Source organism: Spermophilus citellus, assembly GCF_964194105.1.
Source record: "Spermophilus citellus genome assembly, chromosome: 1".
Lineage (NCBI taxonomy): Eukaryota > Metazoa > Chordata > Mammalia > Rodentia > Sciuridae > Spermophilus > Spermophilus citellus.
In genome coordinates, this window is record NC_138182.1 from 43607294 (window position 1) to 43633851 (window position 26558).

At 32.4% G+C, this 26558-nt stretch overlaps 1 protein-coding gene across 8 annotated transcripts in view; it reads left to right on the plus strand.

The window, feature by feature from the left end:
• The window catches only part of TSC22D1 (TSC22 domain family member 1), a 115786-nt gene that overhangs the window by 7381 nt on the left and 81847 nt on the right, over window positions 1–26558 (plus strand). The window contains exons 2-3 of one of the 8 annotated variants that reach the window (XR_014020420.1): window positions 23107–23276; window positions 24098–25806. The exons of 3 other annotated variants lie outside the window; for them this stretch is intronic. Coding sequence is in view for 2 of the 5 variants with exons in the window: in XM_081279537.1 (XP_081135663.1) it covers window positions 23107–23194 (88 nt within the window). In the remaining 3 variants the exon portion in view is untranslated. Of the gene's footprint in view, window positions 1–6819; window positions 6861–23106; window positions 23290–24097; window positions 25807–26558 lie in introns of those variants that run through there. 4 more of the 8 variants (XR_014020421.1, XR_014020422.1, XM_081279537.1 and 1 more) reach the window with 4 other exon arrangements.

The window sequence follows — 26558 nt, forward strand, 5'->3', positions numbered from 1 at the left end:
TTAAATTAAATACTCCTTGCTTTGCTTTTGACTTTCTTACTTCTTGGATAGAAAATGAAGATATGCCCAATTGGTAATTCTTCTTATAAATGCTGCTTCCTTCCAATATTGTATCACTCTTGATTATTCAATATTCTTGTAAAAGATGACTACTTTTCTTATCCAGAAAATGTCCTGTGGTTGCTTCCCTCTTCCTACCCTATCCCCACGTATGTAGAATGTGGAAATGTTAGGGAGTTCTCCCCTCCTGAGTTTATATTTATCAGTATAATCTGTTTTCTCCAAGTTGCCCCACTCCTCCACTTTTGTATGATTTTGGCTCTACTTTGCTTCCTCAAACATCTGGTAATTCTTGGTGTGTGCAAGTGCTTAAGTGTAAGAGGACTAGAGAGGTGATGAAATTTTCCATGCTGCTTGTAAACTGCAGTGAAGTGGCTGGAGGCAACTGCCTCCCCCCCTCCCCCCATTTAGTTTTTCTCTATATTTATCACTAATTCTACATGTTATTAGATGTCTTAATGTCAACATCAGGTATTGTTACCAATTTCATCTTCCTGAGGAAGTCTTTCTCATAACCTCCATTCTGGACTGATTGCTTTCTAGGCTTGGTATACAAGTATTGTAGGATTCCCTTCACTTTCTCCTGTGTTTGATTACTGTTCTCCAGTGACCAGTGTTGTCTTCATTCTTGATTTACTTGATGTTTTAAAATGGCTTCTGTATACTCTGACACTTGTTTAGTTCTTTGGTTAGGTAAAGAATACTAGGTGGGAAAATTATCTTATAGTTTTGTACTGTTGCTTTCTAACATCCAGACTGCTTTTGAGAAACCTAAAGCCATTTTTATTTCTCATCTATTGTATGTGACCTGTGTGTTTTCCTTTTTCCATTTTTTCCCCTCTATCCTCATTTAATAAATTTGTGAAAACTCTTAAGACTTTGTTTCTGCTCAGAAATTTTACCATGTGGGTCTTTCATGGGTCTATGTTCATTTGTGTGGTGCTGCTGAGTATTTGATACGTGTTTTTTCAGTATGGAAACATCTTTTAGTTCTGGGACTTTTTCTTGATGAGAATTGTTGATTACTTTCCATTTATCTTTCTTCCATTTTCTTAAACTTATTCAGTGGGCCCTCTTGACTGGTCTTCACATTTTCTGTCTTGCTCTATTTCTATTGAGTTCTCATTTTTCTTATTATATATTTAATTTCCAAGAGTTTTTTTGTTGTTGTTGGTATTTGTTTATTTTTGTGTATTGTTCTGGTTTGATAAGGATAGTAACTTTTTCTTAGCTCTCTGAGTATATAAATATTAGTGCTCTTTTTGTTTTGTTTTTAGTTTTCTGTGTGGTCTGTTTTCTCCAGAGTTTGTTTTTCTTTTTTACTTTGATCTTTATCTTTGGATAGCTGGTAACCGTGTGTAAGAGTAAAGAATTAAAATACTGGTTGGAAATTCTTAGGCTTAGCGAGGCTTGTCAATTGTTGGTTTCACTCTATGGTAACCTGGCTGGGCCATTTGGTTGAGGGATTCCTGATATCATGCATGTATTTCCTCCTAATTGATTAGATGGTTGTAAGAAGACTTTCCTGATCTTGCCTGGAAATGAAGGCCTGTCTTCAAGCATTTTTGGTGGTAGTGGAGGGAGGGGTTTAAGGAGAAATGGAGTAAAAATTCTTAGGGAGTCTTAGCATCGCAAAATACATTTCTTCACTTAACCTTGTTTTCAGTATATTCTCCTACCTTTGCCAGGCTTTCTTGGTCCTGAGATCTTGTGTTTTATTTTCTTTAGACAATATACTTTGGGTTTTTTGTTTGTTTGTTTGTTTTGAGTTGGGAGAAAAAGTTGCTATCTGTGGGGTTGGTTACAATCTTCCTTATTTTAGGACCCTTTCCCCTACCCACATCCTATTTCCTATGAATGTGGTACTGCTAATTCCTGAGCCTTTGGGGGATTTTGCAGTATAAATTGGGTTTGTTCTTGGTTTTCTCCACTGTTTGCTGAAGATTTCATTTTCTAGTGTTTGCTAAGTCATTTGTCACTCAACCATCTGTTTTCCAGCTTCTAAATTTTTGTTGCTCTTGTTCCCCACCCCTTTAAAAACTCCTTTTCTGTTTTAATTGAGCTTTTTGGGGGAAACGGTGGGAAAAACAAAAAAAGGAGATGTATGTTTACTATTGTTACACATCTGTTTCAGTGGTAGAATGCTGTGCTATTAAATGTAAATAATGATCTAATCTTAATAAAGCTATTGTACTAATATGTGATCTATAATGAGTAATACACATGAATTTTAACAGTGGAATTGCTTAGCTAAATCCATCATTAATAAGGATAGTGCATAACTCAGTATTTTATTCATAGATTATTAACAATGTTAGATTCAGTAAATGTTACACTGAAACACTCAGCCTTGTAAATTAAGTTTTTTTTTCTTATTTTACTAGTGAATAATGAAATTTACTGAGTGTATTAGAGAGGCCAAGTGAGTTGTCTGAGGTTGAATATATACCAATAAAGCTGAGCTAAGGTTCAAAGCCATCTTTCCAATTCAGAATTTAGTGCCATTTCTACTACTACTAATAAAGCCAGCAAGAAGGCTGTTGACCATAAATAATATTAGAGTGGTTGAACTTGAAAAAAAGAGCAGGCTTGATTGCTTTAATATAAATGATGGAGTTGTCATGGGACATTATGTTTTCCTATAAACCCTTGTTCAGAAAAAAAAGTGGGTGGGTAAAGTTATCACAGTGGAGTGCCTGCAGCAGGCAGTCAAATGTCAAGTTAATTTGGACATGTTATTTTGAAATTTGTATGAAAATTGTCCTTTTAGGAAAATCATTTAAATTTTCTAGTAATGTAAATTCATTGTTTTTAAACATTGGCTTCAGACTCTCAAAACAAGTAGATGTTGTTTATTGTTTAGAAAGTTTAAAAATATGAAACTACAAAGCATAACCTGTTCTGATGCTGCAGTATCAGAACCCTGGTGGTTGGTTTTTGCTGTGTTACTGTTAAGCTTGTATATGTCATGGTATAATATGCTTTATGGTTCATTAAAACAGCTATATGAGGGGAAATATTAAAAGCATCTTTACACTATTTGAAAAGGTTAATTTGTACTGAGTTTGAGAGTCTAGATTGAGTAGTTTCCCAGTCTCACAAGTGCTTGAATGCCTTCCTCCCCACCATTTCTTCTTTACCTCTCTTTTTGACCAAGAATTCTTACTTGATTTTTTTTTTTTTAGTAGAGTCATTAGGCATAATTGGCTTTAGTTCCTTCTTGAAAATTCTTTCACTTTCTGTAATAACCTTCTTTGTTTTTTCCCCACCTTTCTGGCCACTTCTCTTTAGTCTCTTTCAGCTTCTTCTCTCTCAGAAACTAATAGTTTTTTTGAATGTCTGAGTCCTCTTCCCATATACTATCTTTTCCCTGTTCCCAAAGCTTTAAAGAGGCTCTTAATACTGTGGACTCCTGAATGCATGCCACTAGTCTAGCCTTTTCTTCTTACCTTTGGATTTACATAGTCATCTATCTTTTAAACATCTCCACATTCTCCTCAGCCTCTTACTCTCAACAGGTAGTAAATTTATCCCTTAATTACCTAACCTATCACGTATTCTGCTTTAGTCTTCATTTCTCTCTCTCCCTCTCTCTCTTTCCATTTTATTTTGAGGGACTTGTGTTGTTCAGTCTGGCCCCAGCTTGCCTCAGCCTTAGGTGTAGCTGGGATTACAGTCATGTGCTGACACCCTGGGCTAGTTGTCTTTATTTTGAAAATCAGATTTCACTTTAGAAACCCGAGAGTCATTCTTCATAACCTCTTTACATCAACTTCCATAGTCTGACCATTTCTTCAAATTCATCTTGAATTTACCTTTCTTCCATCCCTACTGCCACAACTCTGAGGTAACAGTAGCTCTCACTTAAAAGTAATGTTTGCACATATGCGTGTAATAGCTTCTTCATCGAATCGGCTGCATACATTTCGCCTTTTTCTAATATAATTAGATTAGAATTGTTATAGTAATATAGTATGCTGCTGTCAGAATGATAGAATGAAATATATTTTTAATTGGGAGATTGAGCCTAGGGGTGCTTTACCACTGAGCTATCCCCAGCCTTTTTTTTTTTTTTCCTCTCCCACATTTTTGAGAAAGTATCTTGCTAAGTTGCCTAGACTGACCTTGAACTTGTGATTCTTCTGAGTCACTAGTGTAGGTGTGTGCCACCACAGCTGGCTGAAAATGATAGGCGTAGAGTGGAAATCTCTTCCATGTAACTCACTTGCTCAAGTCCCCTTGAAGGCTTGCCATTTGTTTCAAGGTAATTACTTTCTATTTCTGTTTATTCCTGTTCTCATATTGTGCCATTTTTCTCCATTCTACAGTCCAGTTGCTCTTGACCTTTTTTCAGAAAGCTGCTCACCTTGCCTCCTCCTAGATCTTTATACATGCTGTTCATTAGCCAGGACACTCCCCTATGCCATCTCCCTTCCATTCCTGTTTAAAGCTTAACTATCACTTTTTGAGAAGACTCAGGGTATAGCAATTCAAACTGAGGTTCACATTAAAGGTTCCTTATTCTTTTCCTTTTTAATGCTATTACTATTTGTAATAGTAATATTTGTAGTTAATATTTGTAGGTTTTTTTTTTTTGCGATATCTGATTATTTTCAGCTTCATGAATTGGGATGTTTGCTTTGCTACTACAGGCCCAAAACCTATGCCAGTGCTTAATATATAGTAGATACTCAGCAAAACCTGGATTAATAAAGAAAATAATTGTTACTATTGTCATAAGAAAATCAGGGGAAACATCCAACAAAAAGAAAAGCAAGGGAAACATCCCTTTAAAAAGATTACCCCAATCTTTTGAAAGATAAGTTCTTTATAAATGGTCCTATAATACCATCATTTTCCTCTTTTAATAGAGATGACTGAGAATAAGTTGATTTATTTTTTGCTGTTTGTGAGCCAAAAAAAAAAATGATGCTTAGTTGGATATTTTTAATAAGAATTTTGTTTTATATTTATTTTTTATTTATTTATGCTTATGCCGATAAAATTTCTTTAATTTGAATGAAATTAGAAATTCATTTATTTAAAGATTGGAATTAGTAATCTTTCTGCTTTTGACTGTAGCCATTTCACATAATGACTTTTTTCATTACTGTTTATATTATTATATTCTAAACATAATGATTCTTAAATATCTTAAGTACTACCTTGGGAGTCCTTTGATGCAGTTTCAGCTGTTGATAATAAAAGTTATTAAAAACATAAATGCTTAATCTTGTAAAATGAAACTTATATTTTTTTAACAGTTTAGTTAAACATTGAGTAATTGTTTAAATTTTTTGAAATCTGTTTTACTTATGGTCATTTTAGTAACTTGTTAAACTAGTAAGTTAGGTATTTTATAAAGGTATCATGAAAAAGGTGATCAGAATTACCACTAAACTTTATTGATTATCTTTGGATACTAAACTTCACTTTTAAGGTTGGAATAGTTAAAATAGAAGGGAAAATGACATTGTCATGCGGCTATCATCAGAGGCTAGTTCTGAGAGTCTTGTTTGTGGATATGTTAGGATTAAATCTGGTAGCTTGGTATAAAATAGCTGATTGGGAGGTTTATTATGACTCGATTTTTTTTAAGGATTAATTTTAGATTATGGTGCGTGGTATTGGCCTAATCCATGGAACCATAGAGTGAAGGGTTCCTCTGAACTTCATGTAGTGAAGACAGATGAGATAGCTAGCATCTTGTTTTTCCAGGCTTTCTAGATTGTTTTTGTAATATCAGCTGATTACTTAGGTTGAAGAACTTTTGATGTCCTGTGTATATTCCTGTGTATTCTTTTTTGAGTGAATTATAGTTTGATTTATAAAATTGCTGATTGTTGATAAAACTTAATCCTCACCTCATCTAGTTATGATTCCTTTAAGTCTTTTTGAGTGTATTCACAGGGTAACATAGCATACTTAGTTAGGTATGCTTCAGAGGTATAAACATGGTTGAAATACTATCTAGATATATATACATATGTAATTTGCTCTATTACACATGTATATTTTTAGTTCTGATAATAATAACACTAGTTTTGCATGATTTCTCTGGATTGTTTTTTAACAAAACATTTTGAAGTAGATTATGTCCTCTTGAGTCCCAGCAGTCTTGAAGTTATAGGATATTTTTGTTCAAGTTTGATAGAAGAGACTCAGAGGTTTGTTTATTCAGTCTATAATTAAATGACAAGTTCCTACTAGGTGCTATGTGCCGTTTAACTTGTTTGTAGACTATTAACAATTTAGCAATAGTAAAAGTAGTAGGAATAGTGATAATAAAGAGTAAAATGGTCGAAAATCATATTGCTTGCTATTCTCCAAATTGTTCTAAGTATTTACATATATTAACCTATTTAATTTTCAGAACATCCTTATTGTATCATTATTATCACCATTTTATAGGTGAGGAAACTGAGGATAAAGTGATTAAATATCTTATTCAAAGTCACATAGCTATTAAGTAGGAGCTGGGATTTAAATCCAAGCATTCTTATTCCGGAGTCTGTGCTCATAATGACTTTGCTCTTTTGTCTCTGTAGCATATGATCAGAACCAGGATGTTCTGTTTCCTTAAGTCAGTTTAAGTGCTTTGGGAAGCACTGGGAACTGAAGTGAACTATTCTCTGTTACTAAAAAATGGTAGAATACCCGAGACTGGGTAATTTATAGAGAGAAGGGGGGGGGGGTTTGGACTCATGGGCCTGAAGTCTGGGAAGTCTAAGATCAACAACTGCATCTGGTGAGGGCCTGGTGCTGCTTCAACTCATGGTGGAAAGCGGAAGGGCAAACAGGTACAAAGGGGTAAAACAGGAGGGGCAGTTTTACTTTGTAACAACCCATTCTTGTGATAACTAACCTAGTACAGAGAGAGTTAACCCAGCCCAGGGAGAAAGGCATTAATCTTTCTTCATGATCTGATCCCATTACTCTTAGAGTTTCTGCTTCTCAACACTGTCACACTGGTCATCAGATTTCAACATGAGTTTTGGAGGGGAAAACCAAATTCAAACTGTAGCATACAGATATTTCTGAAGTCATTATATTCTCAAAATACTTGTTCTTGTAGTTCATAAGGTGATGTTAGGCTTATTTCTATACTCAAGTATATAAGCTCCACAAGAACAATGACCTTACCTGCTATGCAGTATAGCAACTATTTATATATCATTTACATTTTATTAGGTATTACAAATAAGCTAGACATGATTTGGAGTATCCAGGAGGTGTGTGTGGGCTGAATGTAAATACTCAGGTCTTGGTATCTGCAGTAGGGTCCTACAACTCCCGTGGACCTTGAGGGAGTACAGTAAACAGATTGTCATTGCCAGTCTCTCCTAGGAAGGGAAAAGGGGAGGTATTATTTCTAACTATCCACTAGGAATTCCTAGGTCTACCACAAAGGAAGTAATGTAGATCTCAAATTATTTGAAATATGGAAGTATTAAATTATCATTAAAATGTGGGTGAATTGATAATTTTATTGATACTTATAGTGCCACAAAACTTTTATTCCTTTCTTCATAAGTGCCGTTTTAAAAACATAAGGATCTATATGTGCATATCTTAAGTTATTCAGAAAGGCATATACTTTCTAAATTTTATTTTAAAATATTTCTCTGTAAGCTGCTTTAAATATTTTAAGGAGTGACTTGGGATAGAAATTCAATACATGGGAAAAGTACGACAAAGTAGGAAGTGATAAGTTAGGAGAGATACCAGTAGAGCATAATTGGGAGTCAGAGAAGGTTTGGGATCACGTACTTGAGGAGGAGACATTTGAGAGTAAAGTTTGATAGCACCGAGGATTAGTAAGTTATTGTAGTGAGAAAACAAAAAAAAAGTATAAGGAGTGTTTACAGGAAAGAATATAAGACATCATCTAAGTTAGTGGGAGATGGAATACGAAGTATAAGGCTAACTTTGAAAAGCCTGTGTAGTTCTGTGGTAGGGTACTTGATTAACATGCATGAGGCTGTGGGTTCAGTCCCTAGCAGTGGTGGGGAAAGGGAGGGAAAACAAAAGCCTTAGAGGTAAGATTGAGAGGTCTGGACTTTATTGTACATGGAATCATGGAATGGAGATTGGTTCCTTTGTTTTGTGCTATGTAATGGCCTGAGCAGTGCTGTGTTTTAGGAAAAATCTAGTTCTATATGGAATGCCTCATTTGCTTCCTTTCTGGAATGGAGAATGGGGTATGAGAAACTCAGTAAATCCTTTTTCCTCAGTCAGTGATGGACATGGAGGTACATTCACTTTGTTGAATCTGAGGTAATGGTTTGAATTGGTGACTTTGGCCTCATTAAGGAAAGTAAAGGGTAAGGAACCAGTTCACAGGCGGTAACATTTTTCTTATCCAGAGGTTAAACGCTGTTAACCTAATTCGTTGGAGCACAGCTCTGGAAAATAAGGGCCTCAAAAAGTGCTTAAGGGGCTAGGGATGTAGCTTAGTGGTAGATTGCTGGCCTAGGATGTATGAGGCCCTGGGTTCAGTCCCTAGCACTGCAAAAGGAGGAGGAAAATAAAATGGCTTGAAATTGCTGTCTCAAAATAAAGCTGTGTGGAACCTCCTGCTCTTCCCCCCTGCCATTTTTTTCATAGCATTTCTGATCCTTTTCTGAACTTTCTTTTTTCTTTTTTAACATTTGTCTTACATTTGCTAGCTTATCATCTTAGGGATAAAGATGATGGGAGGGAAAAGAAATGGAATTCTGAAGTACTTTAGGTGACATCAGGAAACTAGTAGCATATATAGTCTGATATGAAGTTAGGTGTTAGACACTTTAAGGACACTTCAAAGAACTGTATGCTATTGAATGTTTACTAGTTGAAAGCTAGATGATGTTTGGTTTGTTCTTTCCAGGATGTATGGATATCAAGAATAAATTCCAATAATGTTAATTACCGAGCCATGGATAAGTATGAAGAAACTGTTTTAGTTGTATTTTCTTCCACAGTAGCATTTAACCATAGATGAATCACTTCACTTGTCTATATTGTATTTTTCCCATTCTAAATATGACAAATGCTTCACATTTTCCTAGCTTTTAGGGTAGTAAGGTTATTCCATCAGATATTTATAAATGTATATTATAAATAAAAGCTAGATTTCTACCTACAGAAATTACAAAGAATATTTGTAGTAATATTCAATAGTAAAATTAGACATCCCTAATAGATGCTGTGATTTAAGTATTTATTCATTATTCATTGAGCTGAGGTCTTCCTTTGTTCCCCAGGCTGGCCTCAAACTTAACAATATTCCTGGCACAGCTTCCCATGTAGCTGGGATTACATGTGTGTGACACTGTACCCAGCTCTGATTTTAAGTAATTATTAACTACGATTTTTATTTTTAGTTAAGTTTCTGATGAATAAATGACCTATTGTTTATTACCTGTTCTGCATAGGATTTTGTAGGTAGTTTCTGACGTAGATACTTTGTTATAATTATTTTCTTTGAAATTGCCATTTTTAGCATATTAAATCAAAAACTATATCAAGGGAAACTGATGTCTCTCATGTTTTTAATCCTTTTTAGAGAACTGGACAAACAACCCAATTTCTTCTAAGGAAGTTTTTATTTATGCTTAACATTACAGTAATTTTGTTTTCTTGATTGTGTTTTCTATATAATTTTGTTATGGTATTTTTTGATAGCTATTCTTTTTGTTGAGGAAGTAGTCCCATGTTTTAAAGGGAAAAACTGTTGCCTTTTGAAACTGGTGTTCAGCTAACTTCTAAGTTATTGTAGTAAGTAAATTTATTTTAAAAAATGTGCTGCTTTGTAAGTTATCTTTTTTGCTTGATTATTATAGTGTTCTGCACTGCTCAGATGCTGATAACCCATCCACTGACTCTTTCCTTTTCCTCTTTTCAGGCTTTTTTTGAGATGGGGGAGCTATAATTTACCTACATTTTTCTTTTAGAAACAAGCAAGGTGCCATGTTTTTAGTTGTTGCTCTAGTTTTTTGTAAAATCTTGAAATAATGGATTTGGCCGATTCCCAAGCTGTTCATCTTCATTGTGTATTATTTTCTTCCATGGGAATCCACCAAATATCAGTTATTTTCCGAAATGACAGCGGAATGTATATTTGTACAACTGATATATTCTGTTATTAGGAATTTGATGAATTTTGAGGTTCCATGCAGGAAGGGTGGGTCCAGAATGAGAATATGGTAATGAGAATTTATAATATGCCATACTGGTTTTCTACTTTTATCTATTTCCCTGGAACTCACAATAATAAAAACCCATGATATCGAATACTGATTTTTTTAAGGAAAACATTTAATGCTTATTGAAGTTGTATAGTATTTGAATTAGCAACCAGATTGACTCCTTTCTTTTGTAAATTTATACTAAGATTAATAATAAATTCATGTGGGACCTGAGAGGCCTAAGAGGGGATGCTTCTTTTATAGTTTTAAAGTGAAGTTAAGATGATTTGGTTACATAACTACTAAGTGGTGGAGCTGTATTAGTATTTCATTAGGCAGTTTGATTCTTAAGCTTGCACTTTTAACTACCTTTTGCAGATATCCCATGTCCATTGATAAGTAGTCTTTACCCTAAGAGCATGGAGGCATTTGACCCTATAGACTTCAGTAATTCCTTGGCGTGCTATTTTATAGAGTTCTCTGGTGATTGATGTTTCTGGTGATGATTTTTTAATTTCAATTTTAATTTGTTTTCTTAGTACATTTTCTAGGCAGTTTATACCCCAGATGGTTAAATTTCCAAATTTATTGTTTAAGTGTAAACTTTAAATTTGGAGAATTTGCTGAAGTAGAATCAAGTTTAGGAAGAATAGATAACTGTAGAGACCCCAGTTTTATGACATGAACTATCAATAAATCAGGTTAGTAGCCTTCTGTTGGTCTCAGTTTTTATCATAAGCTGTCCATACTTAAGATACTTTCTTTAAGCTTGATGTCGTCAAATTACATTAAAATATTTTAAAAAGCAGAAACCTTGGCTGGGGGAAATAGCTCAGTTGGTCAGAGTGCTTGCCTCACATGCATAAGGCCCTGGATTCAATCTCCAGGAACAACAACAACAAAAAATCCCCCCCCCCCAAATCTTTAATTAGTTGAACCATAATAGCACATTTTATGACTCAGATCCTTAATTTTGAGTTGTTACAGCTTATATTCACATCACATGCTTGTTATTGGAACAAGAAAGTGCTAATTTATATGAATGCTTTAATATTCAGTTGAAAAATAGGATTTGCCTTGACTTTTTGCTCATTATCCTGGAAGGGTAAATTTATTATTATTTTTTTTCTCTACGATAATTGCATCAGGTATTCTATTCTAGATTTTTACAGTAGAGCTCGTTTCTTTCATTTTCATTGTTTTTCCTGATTCATTTATAAACATTAAAGTTATTAAAAGAAGCAGTTAGATCTTTTCTGTTAATTATAATGCAAAAAAAATCTATCTTAAAAGATATAGTAGCTTTGCTTATCATTTACTAGTAATATGGTATGTCTTATTTACATGTTTAATAATTTTTACTTTCCACTAATATAAAATAGCCAAAAGCCAGTAATTTTTTTTAACTTCTGATACAAGTTGATTGCATTTCTAACATTGTATTTATTGAGTTTGTTTTCGACAACCTAAAATTGCTATACTCCTCAATACACAGGCAGTTGCAGAAAAGTGAGACTGTTTTAACTGAGTTACCTTTTGCAAAATGGGCAGGCTGAGACTCACTTTGGTTTTTTTTTTTTTTTTTTTTTTTTTTAAGAATTTCAGTAATCTTTCTAGTTCTAGTCTGATTCTTAGTCTGTGAGGATCATCTACAACTGGCTTATTAGAAGTTGTTCCAATATGTAAAAACAAAAGCTTTTAACAGGTGTATACTTTGGCCTAACAAATTCAAATTGTGCTATATTGAGCTTATGAATATGGGACTTAAATACTCTTAGACTCTTTTAAAAGCTGAACATATGAGTAGGGCAGAAAAACTTAGAGAATTAGAAAGGGAGTAGAAGATCTTAAAAGCAGCAGAAAGGAAAGAGGTGGATTGATAATTTGTTAAACAATTGGTATAGTCCCTCAGCGACTATAAACTTATCAATGTAAATTATTTTAGCAAAAGCACCTGAACTAATTCAAGAAATTGTTTGTTAGTCTGGAAGACTATTTATAATACTTCTGCTATTTTCTGTTACTGTGATGGAGTATTTATTCTGGAAATATTTATTGAATGAATGCTATATACCCAGCACTTACACTTACGAGAGGTACTGAGGATACAAAAAAAAAGGACATGGTTTTGGCCTTCAAAGTTTTAATACCTTGAAGAAACATCATAAGATCTTGGTATGCCTTCTGAATAATCTAAATTAAGTTATAATTATTACTCAGTATATGGCATATATAATAGCTTATCTATTCAGATTAATTGATTGAACCAAGCTGTAGATTAATGAGCATAGAGCATAATGAGGTAGAATTTAATAAGCATTAGCTTTGCTGTCAGACCTGGTATAATCTTATTTCTTTTACCTCTTCATTGTGTGGCCTTCGTAAACGAGTTAAACTTTCTAGCCTGATTTCCTTATCTGTTATGTGGGAGTACTACCCCCTTGCACTATTTGGGAGGATCAAAAGAGACAATTCACTTAGTTTAGTTATTCTTGGTAGTTCCTGTCAATGGTGGCTGCTCTTATTGTGTTAAAGAAGAGTGGTTCTTTTCTTCAGCACCATAAATTAAAATGGAAAGATTGCCTAAATGTTCAAAGACTCCTAAATGAGTGATTCTGTGTCTTTGTGATATTTTTAGTATAGCCTTTCTTAGCTGGAATTCCATAAGGTAATTAATCTGCATAGAAAAAGAGTGGCTACTTTCTCACTTAAAAATAGATATATCTAGGACCATCATTCGAGATGCATAAAAGAAAAGTGAATTCATTACATACATTGGAGGTATTAGGAATTAATTCTTTTGCCAAATTCCATGCTGCTGGGGCTGTACTATATCTATTTGAAAATTACTTTGAAATTTTTAAATTAAAAAAACAAAAGTTTATACCTTTCCTCTTTTTCTTAATGGGGAACAGGGTACTTAGAAGAGTGTCACATAGCAGTTTGTTAATGTTTCAGAATAGAACCATTGCCTGAATCAAGTGATTTTCAAACTTTTTCATTCTAAAGATTGTTTTAGATGGGCATAATGCCTTGAAGACCATCTGTTCCATGCTTAGTCCCATATGGGACTGAAAACTATCTCCTTAGAATGAATGGGATTAATCAGTTTGTTTTTAATAAGATAATGAGTCAGTATCTGGTATTTAAATTTCAAAGATTCATTGAACTGGATTTTGAAATTGAGTATAAAGTTTCAAAACTGGTATTTCTGTAATACTGGTTCTTCAAGGGGGAAAAATGTTCTAGAGCTCAGGAATTATTATGCATTAGCTTTGAGGTTGACACATTAGTTTATTGAAGACTAAGAGATTCTGCAAAGACACACAGATACTTTATTTTGTTGACTCCTACTTTTTTCATCACATAACAGCTATTTCTGACTCAGAGAACTAGTGTTCCTTAAAACACACATTGGGAAATGTTAATTTATTTCATTTTATATATGAAATGTCCTGAGTCATGTAGTCAAGTGATGGCAGGCCTCAATTGAGCCCATCTTTACATTTGTTATTTCACTATAACAGTTCCTTTTCTGTTTACCTCCCTGTATTTTGTAAGTATATAGTTCATATTAGAAGTAAAAGTATAATTGTTATCATATGAGAGTGTACCAAGCAGACATCTGGCAGACATTTAGAAACATGTTTTGAAAAGTACAGCATTGACATATTCGCAGGCACAGCTAATTGGCCCTGTCTTTGTAAATGGTTTGTAGTTGTTAGGGATAGACTTTATATGTGATAGTATATTACTGAGGGAAATCTGTAAATAGGTTAGAAGGAACTAGTTTAACATGATAAAACATTCTAAGATAGGGAATCCAAGTTTGTTTTATGCTCCAATTGTCACCAATATAGAATGTTCTACTAACTTCACTTTCTGTGTTTCTTATGTTAGACAGTTAAATCTTGTTATCATTAGCTTATAAAGGAGCTAGTTGAATCTTCTTTGACTACTATTTGTTATGTATGCTTATTTAAGAAATGGATTATGAGAGGAGTACACAAGGGTATGTCAAAATCTGAGGAGAAAAATTGAAAAATTAGTCCTATGGGGACTAAAATATTTATTACAGGTGAACATGATGATTATTTGAGATGTTTCTGAATATGTACTGGTAATTATGGAAGGAATTCTTGGCTTATTTGGGAATGTCTTCTAAGATGAGCTATCATAAAACTACAGAAGTTGTAAAAGTACTAGCTCAATTCAAATTTTGAAGAGGAATGAAAAGAGTTTTTTTTTCCCCTCATTAGAAATACCATAAATATGGTATTATATCTGACTAATATGTAATCAGTGACTTACTAAAACCCTGTGAAGGAAAATATATTAGGCTCATTTTTCAGGGGAAGCATATCCACATGTGAAGATCTTTGAGTGTTAAGAATGTGAGCTGAGCTCCGAGATTCACACCCTAATCACAGCAGCTCAGAAGGCTGAGGCAGGAGGATCATGAGTTCAAAGCCAGTCTCAGCAACTTAGCAAGGCCATAAGTAACTCAGTGAGATCCTGTCTTTAAGTAAAATACAAAAACAAAACAAAAAAAAAGGCAAAGAAAAGAATCTGAGTTCTTGTTGTATTGGTGCTTGAAAGGGCTTACACCGTAATCAGTTGTGACTTGTATAGTTTTACTGATAGCCGCAGTGCAATGTTAGCTGAACTCTGTCTTTCTTACATTAAATCATATTTCTTAAGTTGTTAGTTTGGTGGTGGTAATGATCTGTTTTCTTTATATGTTTTCACCATTTCTTTTTTGGCAGTATTTTCCCTTTCAGACATGGATTGTAACTATCAAAAATTTTTTCCTGAAATGTTTGGAAAGTAGAAACAGCTATGAGAACTGTGAATAGTCAGTGCAGATACCAGGATTAAGTTTCTGCAGGATTTAAATTTGGAATATAAAGTTGGAAATTTGTAATAATTCTGATTTGTAGTCTCATTGTCATGTAGAAATTAATTACCTGTTACATAGGCGAGAGACATAGGATTTCTTAATTTCTGATAGTTTGCTGACATGGTTTCTAAGGTTCAGGATGCACTCTCTCAGCCTGACATTTTTACCACCTTCTTTGTCATCTGAGGCTCAATTGCTACAAAATTACAATAGAATAGACTAAAAGGTGCATTTGTAAATAAGTTTGTTATTTAAGACATGTGTTCTATTTTATTGATTAAAGGAAAGTACCAAGTAGAAAGCATCCTATTCTTATCTAGTATATTAAGTGCTAATATCATTTATATTGATTTTTTCCCCCTTAGGCTCAAATTAAGATGAGGAAATTGATAACATTCTTTTGATCTTTATACACAGAATAAGAAGTAGATATGTGATAGAATATCAAAATAATAATTAAAATATATTACAATTTAGGTCAACCACAGCCTTCATATATAATGTTATTTATTCTGGAACAAACTGAAGACTTTTCTGGATGGCAGAGTTGTCTTTCAATCCAATTTATTATTTCTAGATTATTATTGTAATTATAACAGAAATGATGACTTACACTATGATTATATTTACATTAAGACAATAAAATTTATTAATCTTTATAACATTCTCCTACATTTAAAAAATTAATCTTTATATTAGTAAACAAACTAGATCCTGGTTTGAAAAAAAAGTTCAGTATCTTTCTTTTTGTAGATATTTTAAAATGAGGTGGTTTTCTTATTATTATTTTCACATACTTTCAGATGTAAGCTTTTCAGGTTCACTTGAAACATCTCTTACTAGATTGTTTATTTTCCTGATACTAAGTTGTTAAATTTTGTTACATTTTATTTCCAAATTTTATTGCCTTGTCAAACTTGGATAGGTTGAAAGAAATGGCAAAGCCATTATTCTGAAAGTATCAACTGATCTGTTTAATGAGATAGAAGGAAAGAATTTCAGATTCTACTTAAAACAATGTATTTATTCTAGCATTTTCATCATATACTAAGAATTTAAAAAGAAGTGCTTAATTATTAATTAAAATAATATGATTTGGAAATGTATATATATTAATTATACTCAGGATTCTGTAGTCAAACTAGTTTTGAATTTCTTCAACTTTCTAGATGTGTGATCTTCATTACTTTGTGCCTTAGTTTCCTTTTAGTGAAGTTGAGATGATGCTAATAATACTGCATATATTATAGGGTTATTGTGAGGATTGAGTGAGTCAGCATATATAAAATGTTTAATCCATCACTTGGGATATATTGAGCTCTCAATAAATATTTTAAAATAAAAAGTCATGAATATTTAAACCAACTTTATGAGAAAATGCAAATTATTTGGAAGTTTCATTTTTTGAGTTTTAGTTTAAAACAAAATAATGAATACTATAGCATAAAACTATTTCCTATGGAAATTTTAAAGAAAAATGATCAGAAAGTTTTTATTTTTAATAATGTAGAAATAAAAATTCATACATAATGTAAGTTGGAAAAACTTTTTAAGTTTTATTCACCTGTTCTGTCATATTCTTGCTATAATCTATAGTTAATTTCTATACTTATTATTATCATAAACATAATTTGGTTTTTCTATTTGTGGAGACATTTTTTTCTTTTGAGCTTCCACATAATTCCTTCTGAATAAGTTTTCTGTGTAGAGAACTTTTGCCAAAGAAAAAAGAAGCCTATTAGCATATGATAAATTTTCTGAAATTAATATAGAACATAATGTAATGCTATCTTTTCCATTATGATTAGTTTTTTTTAATAGCTTTATTTTGTTTAATTTTACGTGGTGCTGAGAATCGAATCTATTTCTGTTTTCTCACACATGCTAGGCAAGCACTCTACCACTGAACCACATCCCCAGCCCAGGATTAGTTTTTTTTTTTTTTTTTTTTTAAATTTATTTTTTTAGTTGACTTTTTATTTATTTATATGCAGTGCTGAGAATCAAACACAGTGCCTCACACATGCTAGGCAAGCACTCTACCACTGAACCACACCCCAAGCCCGGGATTAGTTTTTAAGGAAACATTGGACTAAACTTTTCATCCAAATAAAAAATCATGTTTTGAGAAATGAAAAATTATGTTTCTTCTCAGTAGATGTTCTATAGATGTTAAGACTTATAAAACTTATAAAAAATAGCACATAGACTTCCTTTAAACTATCACCCAGCTTTGTCTAAATAACTGTAGTACAAATGTAGAAATTAAGAAATTAATACTAATTGATATACTGGTTTGAATTTTGGCATTGTCTACTAAATGATCTTTTTCTAGTCCAGGATTCCAACTAGTATCTCATTGTATAGTCATGTCCTGTTTCCTTAGCTTTCTTCAAGTTTTAGGCTAGTTCTTTATTCTTTTTTTGCCTTTCATGATCTTGACACTTTAGAGTACTGTCTTGTTAGGTTGACCCTCAGTTTTTGTGTGTTATGATGTTTTCTCATAATCAGATTGAGAATATGCATTTTTGGCAAGAATTCCATGGTAGGATGCTGTATCTTCAGAATGTATTGTATCAGGAGATACGTACTGTCCATATGTCCAATTTGTGGTGTTGTTATCTTGATCATTTGGTTAAGAAGGTATCTCTCTGCCAGGTTTCTGAACTGTTAAAATACTACTTTTCTCAGTGGCTCTGGATGAAGTAGAAGGATTGTGAGTTCAAAGCCATCCCTCAGCAAAAAGTGAGGCGCTAAGCAACTCTATGAAACCTTGTCTCTAAATAAAATACAAAATAGGGCTGGGTATGTGGCTCAATGGTTGAGTGCTCCTTAATTCAGTCCCTGGTGCCAAAAAAAAAAAAAAAAAAGGAAGGAAGGAAGGAAAAACATACTAGTTTTCCTTTTGTAATTAACAAATGTGGGTGGGGGTATATTTTGAGACAGTGTAAATATTCTGTTTATCATTATACTTCCACACCTTACTTTGGCATCCATTGATGATTCTTGCTTGATCAGAACCTTTTAAATGAAATTCTTTAGCATCTTTTATGTTTTGTTATTGACTGATAAATAATTTTTCTTATCATAAATGGATAAAGATCCCAAAGGAATTAATGTAAATACTGTAGTCTTAGATTCATTTTTTCTGAGTGTACTCATTATGAATGCAGCACAACCCAAGAATAAAAAATACAGTAAAAAAAGGAAAAGTTACCTTTTAAAATAACTTTTATATACGTCATGCTGGCCTTCATAAGAACAGAGCCAAGTATTTCATATTCTGAAAATAAATAGGCAAAGAAGATGCTAGAGAAGTAAGAGGTAATGAATAGACCATTTATCAAAAATATTTGTAAGGGTAATTGAGAGATTTTCTTAAAATTACTTTCAGTAAATCTTTGTCAAATATGCAAACCTCTTTCATTGGAAGGAATCAGACAAATTTAAGGATTTTTGTGCTTTAGTCTTAATTGACTTTGACATTGCCTTTTGCCTTTTTATCTTTTATTCCATAGCACGTTAACTGCTTTAAAAATAAGTATTGTGGATTTTTTAAAAAATTATTTTACTTTGCCTTATATCTTAGTATGGAGCCTGAAGACACATTTTGGTTAGCAATTTATTGCTTTTATTTCAACAAAACATGACACTCAAGTATCATTGAATCCCAATACCATTTTTAGATGGTATCTTTTCCAAAAGATGGGAAAATGTATTTATAAGGGAATTTGTTAGATATCGGGGTCTGAAAACATTCTACTGGTTAGGTTTTCCATTTTTCATTACAACTTCCTTCTCTTTAGGAAATTGCTTTCCATGATGAAGTATGCATCCTCATAATGCTAAGCAGTCCTTTAAGTTCCAGGTTTTTGCCCTTATTTTTTTTTTTAAGGTATATTTCACTTGATAATACATATATTATTTGTGGTTTGAAGATATTTTTCTCCATGTAATAACTTGGCTAACTAATTCTAAGGAAGCTCTGTTTGTTGTGTTTTATGGCAAGATCTCTTATTTTTTGAAATTGAAATTTTGAAACTGAGTGTTCTTGCAGTAATCTGTTTTTTTTTTTAAAGTCTCTGAAATAGAACATTAGAAACTCTGTAATATGTATTGTGATTTTGCTGACACATCAATCATCTAAGGATAATACCTTTGATGTTTCTGCTGACCATACTAAGAAATTAATCCTAGAAATGAATCCAAAAGAGATTGATCCATGAAAGTAATACTTTTGACAAAGTTTTTATTTCCTTTAGGATTAGAAATTTGAACTTTTTGTATCTGCTTTAGGTAATAGCCACTTGACAAAATTCTTCTCATTTCTTGACCAGTAGATTATATCTATTTGTAAAACATCTTAATCATCTGCTCAGTTTGTTAAGCACTTTTCTAGGGGCTAGAGATAGAAAAACTCTTCTTTTGTAAGTTGTTTGTTTTTCTCTTCTTTCTGCCAACTGTAGGACTGCTTTGATACTTAGAGGAATTTGTGAGAAATTTGTTTTTTATAGAAATGCCTTAGAACCAGAAAGAATGAGTGATAAAAGATAAGAAAAAGATATTATTATGTTTCTAATTCTTGTAGAATGTCTTGTTTTATGAATAATTTATACCTTTAAAAACCAGCAAGATCAGTTACAGCACAAGTGAATAGAAATCATGTTGCCTTCTATTTCATTACTTAAAAAAATTAAGTATAGGCTTTTCTTTTTCTTTGATATTAGGAATGCTTAAAACTAGTTATCCAGATATGCTCATTTAATAATTTAGTATTGAAAGCAAATGTTTCAAATAATATAATTTGCTATATATCTCAAAAGAAATTCTCAGCGGTATTCATTTAAAAATACTTAGCTTTATTGTTTCTGATTTGAATGTGACTGGATTTTCAGTAAGAATCTTTAAAAATTTATGGAAAAAGTTAAAATCATTTTATTTGTGTACTGGCAGATTGCTGATTTTGTTAGCTCTGGTTTGAAGTTTACCTTAGTAGTTGGATTATTAGTCCTCCAGTGCACAGTTTTTTGTTTTTTCCTCATCTTAAAATATCACACAGAAGAATGCTGTTTATTAAAGTAGAATTAGTTAAGGTGCTACTGTATCATTTTTGTGAACCTCCATTAATAATATTCTCACAACAGCTGCCCTTTCTTGTTTGAATGATGACCTTGTTTTGAAAGTGCCTCTATATTTTTCTATGTAAATGATAGATTATCAAATTCAAAGTTTTCTTAAATTATAAACTGTTGAAACAAGAGAAATCTATCCTCGATAATTTCAGAATAATTTTTACTTAAGAAATCTGTGTGTTTATTTCTGAATATGTTGAAGTTTTGATACTTTGGCAAAATATAGAAGTTATATTCTGAAGGTGTGATCTGAATTGGGAGTTTATAAATGGATCCATATCTCTACCTAGCTCTTGTATTTATACAACTTGCTCTATATTCTAACTTAAAAACATTCGCTTTTTAAATCTAAATTGATTATATTTTTAACATTCATTCTGTGGGATGTAATAAATAAATCAGAGGTTTGGAGATGTTTAACGTAAAGCTTCTGCTGAAGAAGAAGTTGTAAACTTTAGCCTAATATTAATCTGAGCAAGATATTTTTGGGGAGTTGTTTTCCAAAGTGAAGTAGGTTTGTAAACTTGAAAAAAATTACCAAGTGTATTTCCTGTTCAAAATAGACCTTTCCAAAGCATTTTCTCTGTGTTTTCACTTAGCTATATGTATTACTGATTTGTATTTAAGAATTGGAGGAAAACTGGGAAATTTGGAAGATCATATCTTATTTGTAATTCCTGAATAGGTTTTTAACTATCTTGATCACTGTAGTTAAGTTTTAATTTGGTTTCTTTTATTTGGTAATCAAATAATTCTTATGGGTTATGTTGAAATATTACTATATATGAAAAGGAATGGTTTGTCAAGAAAGTGATTAGAAAGACTAGAGGAAGATTGTTTAATAATTTAAAAACATTTTGTAGGGCTTATTTGCACCATGTAGGTACAGTGAAAAGGTATATAAGATAGCTCTGGTTTACTAATTTTAAGCCTTTGCCATCTGTTAAAGAGCTACCCCTTAAGATCTCCAGCTGTGGAATACTTTGTTAATCTGTTTGGGTTATTTATTTATTTTTTGATTTCTTGGAAACTATCTAATTGAAGAACATTCCTTGAGATATTCGGTATTCAAATCTTTTTTTCTAATTTGGGTTTCTTTCCTCTCATCCCTTATCTACTGCCTCTTTGTGATAATAATGTAAAATACCTTTTTAAACCTACTGATCTAAAAATAAAGTTTCTTGAGAATTAGGAGACTCTAAAGCTTAAAATCCATTTGAAACTTTAAATGAAAGAATAGCTGCCGATTAGGCTCATGAAATGCTTTCATAGTTATTTATTTGATACCTCTTGCCTAGATGGCAATTTCACCTCCTTGACTCTTTCAGATATCCTTTTTAATTTCTTTTAATTTTTTGATATTACAGATTTGACGGTTAAATTCATAAGTTTTCTTAGGCCAAATTGTTTTTATTTCTCATTTGTACAGAGTTGGATATGTTCCTAAGCACAAAGGTTAGCTCATTCTTTTCATCTTCAGGCTTTTAAAAAGTTTAGTCTAAATATTGTTAGGTAATGGAATAACCATTCCTTTTCAGCTTTGGGTACATTTCCAAACTGGCTGCCAGAGCCAGGAGAAAGTGAAGGCATTAAAACACTAACTTTGGTTGGTTGCTACTTTCTTAGTGCTGAGACTATAACCTTTGTTGGTTGGTTGATAGAGAACAAGAGAGCACAGTCCTCGGTCCACTAACAGGTAAGGAAATAATAACCAGTTGGTGTGAGAGGGAGGTTACTTGGTAGCATTTATTTTCTTATTTATCCCAAAATATAATGTCCCATAAATAGGACACTGTGAGTGACTACATTCCATTGATTTAGGGATATGCAGCACCTTTTTATTTAGAATAAGATCTGAAATTTAATAGGGATATATCACTCTATACCACAAAGTATAATTGATCTGTTTTGCAGAGGCAACACTGTTAACATTTATCCTACAGTCCCCATAGCTTTAAATACATATCTGCCTGTCTTATTCTCCTTTCAGCTTTTCCTTGATCAGATGCTATGTGCTTTGACCTTCCTTCTCTCCATTTACTTTGTTTCTGTAATAAAGCTAACTGTTTTTCAATATCTTTACCATCATCTATTATTTGGATATGTCTTACTGCTTTAATTTCTACATTCTAGCCATTAATTATTATTCCTGATCCATCTTGACCCAAAATAAAATGGTCTTGCATTTTAAAAAAGATTTTGAATCTGTGTTACCTATGTCCACTATTCTGTCCTCCCAGTTTTAAAGATGAATGCTTGATGAATAAACCCTTTTCAGGGGCAGTAGTCATAGCTTTTAAAAATGCAGGTTTAGCCTTGTATTGCTATGATATTGGCCTATACTGTGACTTATTAAATTACTGATGACTTGAAAACTGATAACAAATTCAGCTTCTGATACTTCCTGAAATTTAGTAGCATTCCTGTTAATATGCTTGATTATTCTATTTCTACTTTCAATCCATCTTCTTCTCTTTGACAGAAGAATTAACTGGGACTCCTTTGATATATCTGAGGTTGAATGCCTTTTCCCTGTCCCTTTAAAGACAACTATGGTCTTGTTTCCTGTCCTAATTTATTATTTTTTTTGCTTCGATCTTCCACTCGAAGTTGAGTGGTTTGTCACAGAGTGTGTTATGGCTTAGACCAAAATAGGTCCCTTCTTAATAGTTACTGAGGAATTAATCATTTGTGGTGACAGACTTCTAAAATTCAAATTAAGAAGGCACTAAAGAAAGTATGCCCAAAGATAGCTCCTTTTTGTCCTGAGGATAAGCCATTACAAACTCAAATGACCAGAGAATGTAATTTCTTAATAAGAATTTTTTCTTAAATCTATATTCAGCTCTCTATTTCAGTGCTTCTCTCCTACCAGAGGTGCAAGGAGTGATCCTAGAACCACAGATTCAGCCAAGACCACGGAGAGCTTTTGACGTCAGGGGTCCACTTTCTCTACTGAACCCTTGGAGACAGAATATCCAGCTTCTGGAGAGAGTGGGAAAGGATAATAAACAAGTGGGTGCTTTCCATTATTTACTTGGGTTTATTTATAGATTGGAGTGTCCTTCCATTGCCCATTTTATTCTATTGGTAAAAATTCTTGGGTTCATATTAAGAACCAGGTGGGGCTACAATCTGTTTGTTTTTCTGAGTGCAAAGTAGTGCCCATTCCAAAATAGAAAACTTAAGTTTATTTAATTTTCTCTCCAGATAATTAAAGCAGTAGATGATTTGGAGCACGTGATTTGGTGAATGCCTGTGTAGTCCACAGGAATTTTTAAAAGGAGTATTTACCCATTATAGCCTTTATGGTAATAGTGGACTTCTAAGTGCTCTTTTACATTCTAGTAATTCGAAAAGTTCTGTATTTCATCTTTGGGCAAGCTGGACATCTGAAATCTCTTAATTTATACAGTCAGATGTCTAGGTTATCCTACCCTGTTAGTGAGAACTTTTTGGTCTTTTCCTACCTCAAATGTTAGGACTTATTATTAGATCATTTAGAAGATGCAATGATAGTACTGTTATGGTTTTACTATCAAATCCAGGTTTCATTACCAAATGAGTATAAGTTTCAGGATATAATATCCCTGAAAACTGTATTTATTATACTCAAAAGTAGTTTTCTAGTTCTGAGGAATAATGTTATTTGTAGTAGAAGAGCCTTTTGCTAGATTTTCCCCATGGCATTAAGATGGTTTTTTTCTTAGTTTCTTTGATGCCAAGGGTAGGATTTGATTCCAGGAAGTTCTTATTATCTACAATGGGTAGAATGTGAACTTGGTGCCTGTGGCAAGTTTTCATTTTTCCTTGGTGGATTCCTTCTGTGACTCCAGGTATCTTGATAATGGGAGACCGGTTTATTTGTTCTCTAATTGCCCAGATTTCTTTCAACTGGTAAAACATCATACTTCTTCAGCAAAAGGAATTCTTCTAGCAGAGCCTTCATGGATGATATCTGTCACACATGCCAGCACCTGCAGTTTGGAAGGCAGTGGTGAATGGATCCATGCAATATGTGTAGAAGACACAAGGATGAGCGAGCAACCTGATCTTGTTATTTATAAACTTTTAAGATTTACTCTGGTTTACTCTTGTCCGAAAATGAAAAGGCTCAAATAATGAAATAATCTTTTGAGATTGGAGTTTTACATGGCCATGAAAATATTCCTTTCTATTCAGAAGACTGAAATAGAGGAAGCTTGAGAGACTCCTTTCTTTTAAAGCAGCTCTCTGTATGTTTCATTTATAAGATTTGTGGGACTGAAAATCACCTTAATGAAGTAGGCAAACTTTTTAAAATAGTATAGGAAATCCAAAAACACGTCATGAATTTTTTTTGTTATTGGCACTGAAAAGAACAAATAAACAAAGGTTGAATTTCTTAATTACTCCAGAATTACTTTTAATATTAGTTTTAATCTTTAGCTCATTTTTTGCTGATCTTGAGCCTTATTCTTATTTGTCAAATCAACAAAACTGTAGTATAGAAATAGAAGAGACATTTTTGAGATCAGAGTAGCTTGGTCTGTCTTCTAAAGTAATAAATACCTATTAAATTTGAGGTATTCTACACTGAAGGCAAACTAAAGTTTGAATGATGCTGTCACATAGCAGTAGTTTACAGAGCAAGGGCAAGTTGTGATATTAGAATAAGCCAATAGGTGTGAATACATGTTGCAAAATACATATCCCAACTGTCAGTCAAGAGAAACAGTTATCAAAATGTTTGTTTCTTTTGGTCTATTAACTGGTCAGTCAAAAGCTATTAAAGAACTTTTTAAAAGTCATCTGATGCTGCTGATTTGTTTTATTTTGATATGAATTTTTAAGAAGAGAAATTCTAGAATTACTAATATGGAAGCAACTGAAATGTTTTAGGAATATCAAAGATTTTAGAAGCCACATTTGCTAAAATGTAACCTGGCCTTTAGTCCTTCTTGGCTAAATTTGAGAACTCTTTTTTTTTCCTCATTATTTATAAATAAATTTTTATAAGTGTAGTACTTAAAAGTAAGTTTAAAATCTCAATTTGAACTGAAATTTCCCCCAAAGAACTCTAAATTCCCATAAATGATTACAGCCTTTTATTCCTGACTTGGTTTTTTTGTTAAATGTTAATAAGACAGTTGGTTTACAAACACATATAAACCCAGAAACAACTACCCAACATTTTTAGAATGCACTCAGGAAACCAAAAGTGAAATTTTTGCTTCAAATTAAGTTAGTTGAGTTTTTGAACCATGGTTTAAACCATTTTATGGCCTGCCTGTGAGATTATTAGATTTTTGTTTCACCTCTGAAGATGAAAAGAAATTTAATCTCTTAATCTCATGCTTTAATTAAATTTTAGCTCTGTTCCTTAAAGTGTGCAAAAGAAATGTAAGTGCATTTCTATTTATCTCATGCCACTTGAAGCTATTTAAAAGTGAATTTTTTGTATATTAATGTGAACTGATTTGTTTATTTAAACTTTTAGTTTGATGCATTTTCCTTTCAGATTTTTAAAAATAATTTCATGTCACAATATGCAGTCCTATATTTTTTCAGTGTTTATGAATATGAATATAAGCTAATTTTTTTCTAGAATGACTAATTGTAATATTTGTATTATGTGATCATTTGAAAACTAATAAATATTTTTTCCATGAAAAAAATGCACTTACTGACAAATGGCTTATTTCTGTTTCAGGAGTAGAAAGTGAACACTGCTACAGTATTATAAAGTGTATTTTAATTTTATATGTCTTCCTCATAAGTGTTTCCTGAATATACATTCGATTCTTTCGTGTGTCATAATTTTTTTAAGATAAAGCCCTTTGATCATTAAAACTTTTGAGTTAATAATCAGGAGTAAATGGTCAAATTTTTAAAGACTAAAATGATCAAAATATACCCCTTAAAAAATAGCATGTAGTCCCTCTACTCAAAAAAAAAAAAAAAGAAAAGAAAAGAAAAGAAAAAGAACATCTGGAAATTGAACTACTCAAGAGTTGTTACCAAAAGAAGAAAAATGTTTTGTATTGAATGTTCTGCTTGAACAAGTGGCTGTAGAAGGAGAAATCTTGATTTCAGAGTCTCTTATTTTAACCTTATCAAAACAGGCATGGAAAAGGGTAAAATTTGTTTTAATTAAGATTCTTATCTTCATAGCTACATAAACTTATTTAAATGAAGTTGTTGGAAGACTTTACTTTTTTATGTTAGGATCTGCTAGAAGCAAGAGGATTTCCTTTTAGATTTGAACAAAGTTACACAAGAAATGGACTCCAAACAATTTTAAATAACATTAAGATG